Source organism: Melitaea cinxia, chromosome 27 (assembly GCF_905220565.1).
Source record: "Melitaea cinxia chromosome 27, ilMelCinx1.1, whole genome shotgun sequence".
Classification (NCBI taxonomy): domain Eukaryota; kingdom Metazoa; phylum Arthropoda; class Insecta; order Lepidoptera; family Nymphalidae; genus Melitaea; species Melitaea cinxia.
The window spans coordinates 10852776-10867120 of record NC_059420.1 but is presented as its reverse complement, the minus strand read 5'-3'; the positions used below and the strand labels follow the sequence as shown (position 1 = coordinate 10867120).

The 14345-nt window shown below is 37.3% G+C and overlaps 1 protein-coding gene across 1 annotated transcript in view; it reads right to left on the bottom strand.

Annotated features, from left to right (window-relative positions):
* Positions 1 to 249: 249 nt before the first annotated feature.
* Positions 250 to 14345, bottom strand: part of LOC123667018 (unextended protein-like) — a 57034-nt gene continuing 42938 nt past the window's right edge. Inside the window, exons 5-14 of the mRNA XM_045601027.1 lie at positions 13894 to 14065; positions 12798 to 12989; positions 10394 to 10537; positions 7717 to 7854; positions 7098 to 7240; positions 5911 to 6037; positions 3309 to 3438; positions 2558 to 2654; positions 2000 to 2065; positions 250 to 348 (exon numbers count right to left, since the gene is read on the bottom strand). Of these exons, the coding sequence (XP_045456983.1) occupies positions 250 to 348; positions 2000 to 2065; positions 2558 to 2654; positions 3309 to 3438; positions 5911 to 6037; positions 7098 to 7240; positions 7717 to 7854; positions 10394 to 10537; positions 12798 to 12989; positions 13894 to 14065 (1308 nt within the window). The remainder of the gene's footprint in view (positions 349 to 1999; positions 2066 to 2557; positions 2655 to 3308; positions 3439 to 5910; positions 6038 to 7097; positions 7241 to 7716; positions 7855 to 10393; positions 10538 to 12797; positions 12990 to 13893; positions 14066 to 14345) is intronic.

The following is a 14345-nucleotide window of genomic DNA, read 5'->3' as shown; positions in this document are numbered from 1 at the left end:
AAAAAAACATAAGCTTCGAATAGATTTTAACAGCAGAAGTAATAGGCCATAACTTTTAGATATTGGAATTCGATTTTTATCTATTGGATACCAGCATCCGTTATCCACAGCCGGTGAAACCGGACCTTAGACTTATATAAAACTGTAATACGAATATTATAAATAACATTAAGCTTTTCACCGCGAAATTGTCATACATGGTACTCGGCAGTGTCGCCCGTCGTTACAACTAATTCTTGATGTCAGTTTCTATTTCTTTAAAAGTTTCTCCTCTTCCGAGTTATGGTCGCCCTTGTCGATGGGCTTGAAGGTGGAGTTCGTGTGAGGACTGGCTGATATCGGTGTAAACTGGAAAAAATTGCAAATATGTTAATTTTTAATAATTACTTGTAATTAATAACTAAGAAAATACCCTTACGCATTCTGCCTGTAACATAGGCTGGGCATAGGCCTCTTTCTCTATGAACGAGAAGGGTTATTTGATAGACACTTTCTGTATTTACCTTTCATGAGCACGTAAACACGCCTTTATAAGGAAAATTTAACTAACAAGAAATAACTCTAAAGAACTGCGTATTGGATCGAATTATTTTCCACGTAGAATGTCATTTATTGTAAATTATAACCGTGGTTACGCGCTCATTGGACGGTTATGCAGAACTACGTTGCCAGAGTAGCTCACATATTAAGACGAAGTGAAATTTTACAAAGGCTTTTTTTTCATGTGGTAAGTGGTCTATTACACCTACAGAATCCTACATTTGAAGGATCGAGCCCCTTGTATAAATAAATATATATTACACCCAGACTTAGAGCGAGTCACTTAGTACCTGGAGTAGAAAGCAGGATTACTGCCAACTGTGCCAATAGGATAGTCACAATTACCTACATATTAAAATATTCACCTACCGTCATTTACCATCAGTATCTAGTTTTTGGGATATCCAATGTCTGACAGCGTGTAATAAGAAAAAAACATATTTGTAATGATTTAATTAGGACTTTTATTGTTTCTAAGATACCAGACACGGCTATAGTAGCCAATCAATAAATCGGGAGTTAATTTCCAAAACTAGTCAAGGTCACTTTTCCACAATTACTACGACAACATGGCGATAAAACTCTTTGACGCGTTTTATAAGACCTTTGTACACAACAGTAATATCAAACAAATAAATTGATTGATTGCATTAATTTGGTGCTACAGTAAAATTTAGTTTGAGATGACTATTTTTGGAAATGTCCTCCTGATATGGTAAGCTTTTGGTAAGCGTTCGGTAACTTTTTGATAGGCTTTTTGACGATTCTTGTCTATAGGATCTATATTTCGAATCGGTGATAGCTTCAGAATGAATGACAATTCACTGTGTGGTTATGGGGGTAAATAATATAACCACCCCCTCTCTTACCGTGGGTGTCGTAAGAGGCGACTGAGGGATAACACAGTTCCACTACCACTTTAGAACTTAAAAAGCCGACCAATGGCGGGATAACCATCCAACTGCTGGCTTTGAAATACACAGGCCGAAGACGGGCAGCAGCGTCTTCGGTGCGACAAAGCCAGCCCTGCGGTCACCGACCCGCCTGCCCAACGTGGTGACTATGGGCAAAACACATGAGTTCACGCCATTTTTGGCACGAACTTGTGGAGGTATTCAATAAAATTATTATATTCAAATAAGCTTCAAAAGCACTTTTAAATCGTTATTTTACAAATGAAAATACAAATAATATATATATTCAATTAATACAAATAATATATATAATGATATATACATTCTTCAATCAATTTATTATGGTGAAAGTGCAACTACCGCCGATTCCGAATGTAAACCGCAGAGAAGAATCGGCAAAAAACGCAGTTACTCTTTAAAAAACCCATGTTTTATTAGATCTAGTCGTATCTTTTTTGACGTACATCGCCATTAAACCCATATATCTTTAACGGAATTATATACTTTAGCTACTAAATTATTTAAAATAGTATGCAATAATATACCTGTTTAGATGGCGATTTTTCTTGAGTTTCAACTATCTCATCGAGCTTGTCGCCTTCGCGGAGAAGCTGGAAAAATAAAATATATATATAAATGTAAATGAATTGCCGAAATACATACAGACAGGTATGTGACTGTTCGCTCGCTTCAGGCTGCAAAAACCCACTGCTTGGCATAGACCTCTTTCCCCATGAAGGAGAAATATCAGAGTTTAATCCACCACATTGTTCCAATGCGTGTTGGCGGATATATTCCCTACTATGAGCAACGATCGTTATCAGGTGTACATGGTAACAACCGTGACCGACGGCTTAACGTGGACGTGGACTCACAAGGACTGCACAAACACCCAGACCACGGTAAGCATGTGTATGCCCAATACAAATGTTTGTCATGTGCGGGGATCGAACCCGCAACAGCCACCAACCAGTGCTGTGACCGTTGTGCCAACGCGTCGCCACGTGAGAATGTTATAAGACATTTATTTATTGTACAAGACAGTCTGTAGCTATCTCATAAAATGTTTATTGTGTACATGTGGTTGTGGCGTGTTGTAGTACCTTATCGACTTCCGGTTCAATCTGCTCGTTGGTTCCGCCCTTGTTGAGCGCGCCCTTTTCCATCAACGTAGCGCGTTTCGCTGCTAAGTACATCGATCTGAAACACGATATTTAACACCTTAATGTGGATGGTTGAGAATAAATGGCAAATTTGTAATTTTTTGCCAAGTTTTCGTAAGAATTTTTGTACTAGGTATTAAGAAAAGTTGAAAATATCGGTTACATACACCTAATCTGTACATACAGCAATTCATTTTTATGTAAATTATACAGAAGAGACAACGAAACGTAATTTGTTACCAAACACTAGTACGAAGACCATATGTAACAATATTGCCTTAGTATTTCAGAAATGTAAGTCAAGATAAGACGTATGACTAATTTTGACTACAGTCTATTTGTATTAAGAAAATAATGACTCATCGCTGTCGCTGAGCTTACCAAGCTAGCCTAGACCAATTGAACCATAGTAAGTTACTAGGGCACAGTAGGAAATGTCCTGCTTAAAATCTGGAGCAGCCCGACTGGGGTAGTGCCTCGACCTTACAGAAGATCACAGCTAAATAATACTGTTTTCAAGTAGTGTTGCGTTCCTGTGGTGAGTAAGGTGACCAGAGCTATTGGGGGGAATAGGGGATAGGGCCGGCAACGCCCTTGCGATGCTTGCATTGCAGAGGTCAACAGGATACGGTAACCGCGCAATACTTGGTGGATTGTTTGTTTGTCGACCTAGTCATATATACGGGTGTACCTCTTAATGGTGAGGTAGTAGAGTTCGGCGATGGCTCGCACGGAGTAGTCCGGCACGAAGGTGTGGCGCAGCATGGAGTCCATGTTCAGGTTCTGCAGCGAGCCCAGGGTCGACGGCGCCGGGGACTCAGCTGGAATTACAGAAAATCGCTTATTTACTTGACTACATTAGCTGGTGTTTTCAACAGACTTGAAAAATGGATTCTCCTCATTTTTTGAAGTCGGTTGAAACTCTCATTGAGAGTATAGTGTAACTTAGATATAATTTAAATTATATAATTACATTCTTTTTTAAATTTTTCCAGCTGACAAGGTCAATTATAAAGCACATTAAAATATTCCGTTATCTAACATCTTATTCATAAAGTTTATCTGACATTTAGAGATAGTGTTTTGACAGTCTTTCAAATTAATCAGACTCGACGACGCTTCTTCAAATATTCACTACTGACACATTTATAATTATTAATATACCTAATGATATTAATCAATTCATAATTTTTATTAAGAATTGTTAACCGACTTTTAAAAAAAGGAGGAGGTACTAAATTCGGCCTTTTTTTTATTATATTTGTTACCCCATAACTTTTGATTGAGTGGACATATCTCTATAATTCTTCTATAAATCAGTTGCTTGTCGTGTGGTCCCATTTAATTGGCGTTATATATAATTAAATTGACGTGATAATATGAGGGGTATTGTTTCAAAAACAGCTAAGTCCAATGTTAATGATTTTAAATAAAATGAAATAAACGTTTTCCTCCCTTCATCATAAAGTAGACTTTACAAATTTATTAAATAATAAACCAAACAATAACAATACAAGTCATAATTATTATAAAACAACGTATTTATTGTCCTAAATATAAATAAAACACTAAAAACCAATGGACTTTGCGTTTTTTGAAACTAATCTGAGGACAATGCAGGTTTTGAATTAAACTTTGATGGACATTGCTGATATTGATTATACTATTTTAGTATAGTGCAACTTCTATAGATAGTTTGATACTTAACGAATTTTTTTAAAAAATTACATAAGTATCTATAAATTACATGAATATGAAGGGGCAATTGGCATGTTCAAATTGATATAAATAAAAATATTAAGTATGATGTAATTTATTGTTAAACAAAAACTTTTACTAATTTATCAATTTAAATTTTATAAAAAAAAAGAATAGAACGTCAAGCGATTTTTTTTGGAAGTAAGTAATAAAGGATCTAGAAAGGAAATAACTGTATTGCGATTATTTAATCAAATTCGAACATCAGGTAGATCAAAATTTTCTTGACAAGATGCTTCTTCGTCTTCTTCTTCATGTAGTTCGCATCTTCCGCTATCTATATTTTGAGGTATGAGCTTATCATAATAGGACAATGTGGGAGGTAGGCAACGTATTTACATAACCTCTGGTTATGTAAATACGTTGCCTAAAATTACATTATTTTTGATCTAATAATATCTGATGTAAGTTGTCTAACGGTTAGAAGTTAAGGTCCTTAGACTCTAACCCAACAGTCGTCTCGTCTTGCAAACTTAATTTATTTTTATTTATATAAATAGATTGTCTACGATTCAGCCTGCAACATCCCACTTCTATCGTACCATGAATAATATAAAATATACTAAGCTTAGATATAAATACATAAATTTCCTATCTCATATGGTATGGTATGGTATGGTTAACACGGGCTGGTTTCCGCAACTCGACGACTTTGCGCCTATTTTGCGTTTCCTATCTCATATTATATTGTTTACAACAAAATTATTAATGTCCGTATTAATGATAATAATTGAAATGTACTTTATTAACGGGTGGAGACCTCAGACCTGGTGTCCTGAAACAAAGGCTTCGAGCCTAGCTTAGGCACCAGTCTCCTACAATGTTAGTACTCATATTATGTAAGTACCTATCAAATGTCATGTTTACAATACCGTGGTGAGAAAATAAATAAATCTTATTATTATTATTATAAGTTCTGAGCATAGGCCTCTTTCACCGTGTAGGAAAAGTATTAGAGCTTAATCCACCACCTGCTCTACTGCGGGTTGGCGGATATGTCCCTATTATGAGTAACGATCGCTATCAGGTGTTTATGATAACAGCGGGACCATGGCTTAGCGTGCTCTTCGAGGCACGATGAGGAGACTCACAAGGACAGAGATCCAAACCAGATAGAAATATTTGTACAAATACAAATATCCATCCCGAGCTGGAATCGAATCCACATGCCGTGAGTGTTTTAGGCGTCTACACACACCACTTCACCAGAGCGGTTGTCTACATCTATAATACAAAAATGAGTCGCTGAATGTGTTGCTAAGCGCAAAACTCGAGAACGGTTGGACCGATTTCGCTAATTCTTTTTTTTAAATATTCCTTGAAGTACGAGGATGGTTCTTACGGAGAGAAAATTCTAAAAAAAAAAAATTTTAATTTTCTGAAAAAGTCTAAAAACCACACTTTTCTATACTCCCATACAAAAGATTTGTGATAATACTTAAAAGTCACTGTTAGGCGATACGAAGTTCGCCGGGTCAGCTAGTATTTGAATAATTCTAATATCCTCTATCAACTGTTCCTAACCCAAAACTCACCGAGTCCAACGTTCTGCGTCAAGGCCTGAACTCCGAAGTACGTGAAGGGCCCAGCTTCGAACACCAGGTTCTCCCGACCCACCGTCACCTCCACGCGACCCTCGAGGATCAGCACGAAGTAGTCCACCTGTTTGGGGTTAAAGGTAGATTTAATTAATTTAAAAAATTTAAGAGGTTTATTAGGTACAGACATATTTCATTGTAAGGCCCTGCTTCAGTTGTGGATCACGCTATTTGACGGATGGTGATATCCAATAGATAGAGTTTTTAATGTACCTATTATTCTTTTTCATTATGGAATTTCTATGTATTTATGAGATATTTATATTCGCTAATACGTATTTAAATTTTTTTTTTTATTTGAGGTGAAACAAGTCACAATATCCTCTTCTACCTCCTGCTAATAAAGTTTAATCGTAACTTATTACTTAGTTATCTTACATACGCTATAATTAGTATATACACTTCCTGTAATGTAACACTGCTGCCTCACATAGGCCTCTTTCCCCATGTAGGAGTAGGATCATATCTTAATCCATCACGCTGTTTCATAGAAAAAGAATCAGAGCTTAATCCACCACGCTGCTCCAATGCGGGTTCGGATTTATTCCATACTATAAGTAACGATCGCTATCAGGTGTACATGATAACAACCGAGACCGACGGCTCAATGTGCTCTTCGAGGCACGGCAGGAAGACCCACAAAGACTGCACAAACACCCAGACCACGGCAAACATCTGCATGGCCAATACAAATGTTTGTCATGTGCGAGAATCGAACTCGCAACCGCCAGCGTAACAGTCACAAAAAAGTGCTGGGACAGTTGCGCCAACGCGTGTCAACGCTAGTTATCCAGAGTGAACTACACTTTTTGAAGTAAAAGTTCTTGACGTACGCTTGACTTGGGATAGAGGCTGGCGAATGCGTGACGGACGAGAGCGTTACGAAGTGTGATCGAGCGTAGCGAACGGAAATATAGGCAAAAAAGGAGATAGATAATTAGTGAAGATAGAAAGAGAGAGAGTTACGCTTCGTAAGTTTTACTTCAGTCGTGTGGTCTAAAGCACAGTTCAGTTTTTACTTACAATAATCCATTCGACTACTTACTGATTAACTACTTAACTAACAACCTAGTGAGAACAAGCTACCTCTCACAGGGCTACTTGGTGCACCACATTCTACTCACCGGTTTCCCCTCCTGGAAGACGTATCTCTTGGGGTCGTTCTTCTCCTCGTCACCGCGCAGCTTGATGTGCTGGATCACGTCCTGCTTCAGCAGGCGACGCAGGACTGTCTCCGAAATCATATCTGGACGGAACGCGTCCACACCTGGTGATTTTAATTAAATTATTTTAATAAAGACTGAAGTAAGGCATCGCAGGAAATATCTTGATTAAAATCTGGAGCAGCCCGACTGGGGTAGTAGTACCTCGACCTTACAGAAGGTGACTGTTAAATAATACTGTTTTCAAGCAGGGTTGTGTTCCTGTTGGTAAGTAAGGTGACCAGAGCTCCTAAGAATAATCGGGGATAGGGTTGGCAATGCGATTGCTGGTGGCTGCATGCTTCTAGTATTGCAAGCGTTTATAAGCTATGGTAATCGCTTACTATCAAGTGATTGGTACGCTTGTTTGCTGACCTAAGAAGTGTTGTGTTCATGTGGTGAGGTGACCAGAGCTCCAAGGAAGTTAAGGCCGTCAACACACTTGCGACGCTTCAGGTTGCAGGCGTCTACAAGCTACGGCATACGCTAGTTTGCCGATCTGGCGGTATGACGGCGGACAGCGCCCAGGCGCGGTACTCACTGGTGCTGAGGAACTGGAAGGTGGCGAGCACGAGCTGCGGCGACACGTGCACGCGCTGGTGCTGGTGGCCCGCGAACGCCGCGATGTCGTGCAGCTTGTTGGTGGGCCGCGTCAGGCGCTTCTTGGTGCGGTTGTCGCCTGGGGGACGAGCGCACGGTTGTGGGAAACAGTCATGGTCACTGAGCGCGGAAATAGCAACAGTGCCGAAACATCAACTCAAAATGACGAACCACAAACATGGTAGACATCTCGTTACACATATATATCGGCGATACGCCAGAGTTTCCACGCTGAGAGTCCATTACAATGGACTAATTTAATCACAAGAATTTCACAATTCTTCCGATTAAATTAGTTTAATCTCTACTTAAATTTTAATTTTGTTTCGTGCAACTCGGCGTAAGTATTTCTTAGTTTATTTACAAAACGATCTTTACATAACTCAACCGCTTTTATTGTTTCCTTACAATAGATATCAAAAACAACTTTTTTTAAAAAGAATAAATCAAATTAAGTACTGTGAAATAATTCTTAAAATACAGCCTAATATTTATAATAAATGTTTTAATGAATTTCAATATCTTCAAATGATTTATATAATTACAAAGGATTTTTAATTGGATTTGAACATACATTAGTCAGTGTAAAGATGGCGCTGCAAGCAAGATTCGAAATGAAATTAAGAAAAACTTATTCCATAAAATAATTAAGTTTAGTAATAATGATATTAATTCTAATAGTTATTAATTCGAACATTTACACAATAAATTGAGTATTTTAACAATAAATGAAACGTCAAACGTCTTCAAAATGTTCAAACAGTCGAAACAGTGTTTATTAAGTATCAGATCTCAATCAATCAATAATGTTTATAAATAACTTATATATATATCATAAAATATATATAAATCTTATATATTTCAGATATTTCTATCTTAATATATATAAATCTCGTGTCACAATGTTTGTCCTCAATGGACTCCTAAACCACTTAACCGATTATAATAAAATTCGCACACCATGTGCAGTTCGATCCAACTTGAAAGATAGGCTATATTTTATTTTGATATATTAATTATTATATTTAAGAAAAAAATAAAGAAGGCGGTACAAAGTTCGCCAGGTCAGCTAGTAATAATATATTCACATATTATAGTTGCCAATCGTTGGCGATTTGCGCCCATATATATGTACCTACCTGACAAAAAACATTATATGTACCTGCCAAAAATAGTACGCACCGCCTAAATTTAATGTATATTATTATCTCATGTATATCATTATCTCATTCTATCTATCAATGTATAAGCCAAACCTGAAGCAGTCGTGACGAAAATTCATTGTTTTTCTTTAAACATGAAACCCTTAAAACAATGTCGTAAATATAAGCAAGGAAAGCAGAGGAAATGATTTTAGGGGAAACCCCTATATAATATATAAGCTGGACAAAAGTTATTTCATGTTAGTAATGATACGGTACGATTCAGCCGGTAACATCCCACAGCTGGGCATGCCTCTCCCTCCATGTAGGAGTAGGCCACCGCACTGCTCTACTGCGGGTTGGCGGATGTTAGTTAGTAATGACAGCATCATTATTTCATTCCAACGTAATTTAGAATAGCAAACTGTAATCCTACGCGATAAAATTGTTCCATTTAGTTTGTGTGTCAGTGTACATGTTACCATTATGTAATAGAAATCCGGTCAAACTGCTTTAGAAGTATTCCATTTACTATTTTCGCAAGTATAACGCAACTACCATTGAATTTTAAACTTCATTGTCCAGTACTCTATATATTAGTTTAATACCATAGTATCATTAGTGTTAAAACTATAATCAGCCTATCAGCAACATATGTGGTAGACAAATATTATTTTATTAATTTATCAATGACCGAAACATGAAAGTGAAGAGCTGTGTTCATAGCAAGTCTAGCGATATTGGCAACCGCAACAATAAACAGTAATCCCGTAAAAGCAATAAACATGGATTACTTAAATTGGATCTGCTATATTATTTAATTATCAATTTATTGTAAAAAAAAAAACTTGAAAAATGGTAAATTGAGAAGAATTCAATTAGTAATTTTTTTAGTCTTAAGCAATTGTAGCATATACAGCCTTATCTTATATACCTATAGAATTCTCGTGTCACAATGTTAGTTACCATACTCCTCCGATTTTTATAAAATTTTGTGTGCATATCGGATAAGTCTGAAAATCAGTCATCATCTTTTTTCATACCCCAAGTTACAAGTAAGGGGGGGGGGGGGATCAAGGGTTAATAATATATACGGCTAAACAACGTTTGCTGGGTAAGCTAGTTTGTCATAATAATACTAATTAGGAGTAATATCGACCTGTCAGGTAGGTATGAAGAGTATAGTATAATACTTAGATAGGAAGAGCATGAAATACACTGTTTAAAATCTGGGACTGCCCGATTGAGGAAGTGCCTCAAGCATGCAATTAAAAAAGATCAAAGCTAAATAATACTGCTTTCAAGCAGTGTTGTGTTCTTGGTGATTAAGGTGACTAGAACCCAGAGATTTCGAGGGTAAGGTCGGCAACACGCTTGCGATGCTTCTGGTCTTGCAGGCGTTCATAGGCTACGGTAACCACTTACCATCATCTACCTAGTCGTATATTAAAAAAAAGTCATACAATCTGTACTCACTGAACACGTCGGTCTCGTCGACAATCTCCGCCTGGATCATCTCCTCGATGACGTCCTCCAAGGTCACCAAGCCCACCGTCTCGTAGACAGGGTCACCATCGCCTTCTTCGATTCGTTGAACGAACGCCATGTGTCCTTTGTGACCTGGAAAGAAAAAAAAGCTTAGTTGTCTATGATTCATCGTATCGCGATTTTTTTCTTCTTCTCGAATTTCGATTTTTTTTTTAACTTTTTTTTGTGCTAAAGTTCTCCTTACAGTAATGAACACAAAAAAAGACTCATCCAGTCGGTAGTCATTCGGAAGTTACACGCGTACATTTGGGCCAAGACTTAACGCTTTTGGATACTTATATGAATTTAGAATTCACTTTAATTTTATCTTGATATTACTTTAGTGTCCATAAAATATATTTTTTCGTCACATCTTACTAATAAAATTAAGACGAACATAGCAACACCTTATATGTTAGACGCTAAATTTGTGGACTTGTCTAAGTATTAAACATGTCCATATTTTCAGTTTTAAAGGACATAATACCTATTTGCAATTCTCATATTAAAATATATATTTAGAACATTAAAAATAAAATAGTTATAAAAGTTATAAAGCATAAACTATTTTTTAGCTTTTAATTATTAGAGTTGGCAAACGGCAAACCGATACGATCTACCACTATATTATTTTACACAGGATAAAAAAATTATATAAGGATTTTGTGATTTACAAAAACATTATTATCAAAAATTACAATTTATATAAAAATTTCAAGAACAGTATAATCTACATCAAATTTACAACCCTATAGGGTTGTGTTCTTGACCAAAAAAATAAAATCGAATTGAGAACATCCTCCTTTTTTGGAAGTCAGTTAGGAGGACATTCCCAATCCGACTGCATTTTTTTTATATGTGTTACTCATAACTTTTCACCAAGTGTGCCCATTTTGATGATTCTTGTTCTAATCGAAAGCTGATGCTTGTCTTATGATCCCATTTAAATTGAACGAGATCTGATGACTACTTTTAGAGTAATCTTTGATAACGCTTATTTACTTGACAATTTTTTCGTCTATCTACGTTTTATTACTTGTTGATGTAATTGAAGTCGATTTTTTACACAATTATTTTTAAGTCTGTTAATAGCTAAGAATCAATTTTCATTAGAAATCGGTTAAAAGAATTATTTCACTTGATACGTTAACCTCGGTTGCCGCAGACGCGTCAGACGTTATTATATAAATAAACATCCGACTAACCGAAATATAAATCACATGAAAACGCCCTATTTCTCATTTTAAAATTTTTTGGCACGCCATGCATATCTTTGTAATTAGTGAATATTTTCGTATAGCGGATTTGCTATTACTAGTGATCGCCCGATGGTTGAAATTCGACCATAATTAATTTAAATTATAAGTTTGATCATTTATGTATGTTGATGGATAACATCGTCGTTTATGAACCGATTTTGATAATTCTTTTTTTTTTGTTGGAAAGGATATATCCTAAGTTTGGTACAATGATAAGGAAACCAGGACCTGATGATGGGATCCCAGAGAAATCGAGGGAAACCCTCGAAAATCCGCATAACTTTTTACTGGGTGTGCCGATTTTGATGATTTTTAATTTAATCGAAATTTCATCGAGATCTGATCATATTTACTCGACTATTTTTTCGTCTAGCTACGTTGTATTACTTGTCGATGTAATTGAAGTCGGTTTTTTTTTTCGTTTGCCAGCAAACACAATTATTATCGATTTAATATATTTTTATGCATAATTTAAAAAATATATTAGCATTCTGCACTTCTTCTTGCTACGTGCTAAAAAATTGTTTGCTGGGTTAGAGAGTCACCCACAACTCCTAACACGAGACACAAGAGAGAGAGTAAAAAAAATCCTACAGAATCTTAATTTTTTTTTCAAAACACACAAAATCAACTTACACTTAAGCAAAGCTTATACCATAAGAAACTACAATGACTCACCCACAATAAATTGCACTCAGATCTTAAGACGGCGAGAGAATCCAACCCAAAAAAAGAGCAAAGAGCAAAAAGGCCCGCAACACACGTCCTGAGCCTTATATACAGCAAACCCAGTGTGTCGCGACACAACTACCCCCTAAGGTGCACCGCAACGTAATACGATACGAGGGTATTCCAAAAAATTAAATCAGTCGCCTAGAAAAAGTAAATAGCAACGCCAGTGCACAACAGTGCTATTATACATCAGCAGGAACGAAACTACGTGCTAATAAAAATATATGCTACATTCTCTATATAAACTATAAGTGTACGAAATTTCATACACCTCCGTCCGCGCAATTTTCGTAAAAAGGGTTACAAAGCTTATGCTTCACGTACAAATATATAAATACTGTCTCCGTTAAATTTGGTCCTACCTTCTTTGAATTGCTTCAACATGACGTCGAGGGTGACGTCCTCGAAGACGAAGTTGCAGGGGTTCTGGTAGTACTGGCAGAGCGTGCGCAGCGGCGTGTTGTCGTCGGGGTCCACGAAGGCCAGGTCCTTGATGAACAGCACCGTCACTATGTTGCCGCGGTTCCCTTCGTACACCGGGATACGGGAGTAGCCTAGGAGGGATTTTGGTCTTTATTTAAATGATCATTGCGATTACATTTGTTTGAGTTATAACTTTGAAATTTTATGTGTAAGATGCTTTAAAAGTTTTTTGATGTTTTTTTTTTTAATATAAAATTAAATCTACCCAATTTCGAATATCTTTAAAAGATCTGCTTTTTGTTCAAAACATGAATGCAATTACAAGCTAAGAGCACATTTTTAATAGCTCGTCCTTTTTATAAGGTAACACTGCTGCTAAGCTGGGTTTGTTTCCAGTCTGGGTCTCTGTTTCCATTCGACGACGTTTTCCGGAGACCTTGGGTTCGTAGTGACGTACATACACATTCAGGGGTGCGTGGTGGCGTACGTAACCAGCGCAAGTTGCTACAAGGGCGTATGTTAATTAAGCGGGAGATTGTCTCAGGACGACAGTGCGAGTATTGGACCTGTCCTTGCCGTCCGAAACAATCTCTGTCACTGTACCTTGGAGAGCACGAGTTTGGGAACGCCTGAGGAACATGGTGTTGAGTCCCTCATCCCCCATCGAAAAGGGAGGATCCTCCGACCAGACGGTTGTTGTGTCTGGTGGGCTACGGGCCCAACGGTTGTTGTCGGGATCTTGTATATATACTCAATCACTTTGATAACTTTGATAGCGCGATGTAGGATAAGTCAGTTTTTCCGTAGTTTGTATGTTGCGCGATAGATGTCGCTACACGAGGTTGTCATTATATACAGCTGATAGCGATCGTTACTCGTAGTAGGGAATACATCCGCCAAACGGGCAGTGGAGCAGCGTGGTAAATTGAAACTCCAACTCTCCTCCAATATGGAAAAAGAGCCCATGTCCAATTGCGGGTTGTTACAAGTTGAATCAATCAAAAAAAGTAGCTTAAATGAACTCAAACCACTCACCAGACTTAACGATCTCAGTCATGGTCTCGAAGTCCAGTATGCTGTTTATAGGCAGCATGTAGCAGTCATTCAGTTTGGTCATCACATCCTTCACCATCTTCTTACGAAGGTCGAGGGCACCGGAAATGATATTCACTTCTTCCTTGTCCAGGTCGTTCACGTGATTTGTCACCTTCGGGTAAAATTTAGAAATAATTAAAAGACAAAGAAAAGTGGGGCAAAGGAGTGGGGTAAGAGGAACATTGGCTTCCTACTCTTTCACTCAGCTTGATACGCAGCTATAGAAGTGACATCGAGTCATTTTTCTTTGACTTTTTTACCAGTAGGATAACAAATAAGCTTAGAGTCGACCTGACAGTAAGCGATTACCGTAGCCTATAGACTGCATCTGCAACACCAGCAATCTGGTTACCGTACTCATCGCAGGAACATTACTTGAGAGTAATTTTACT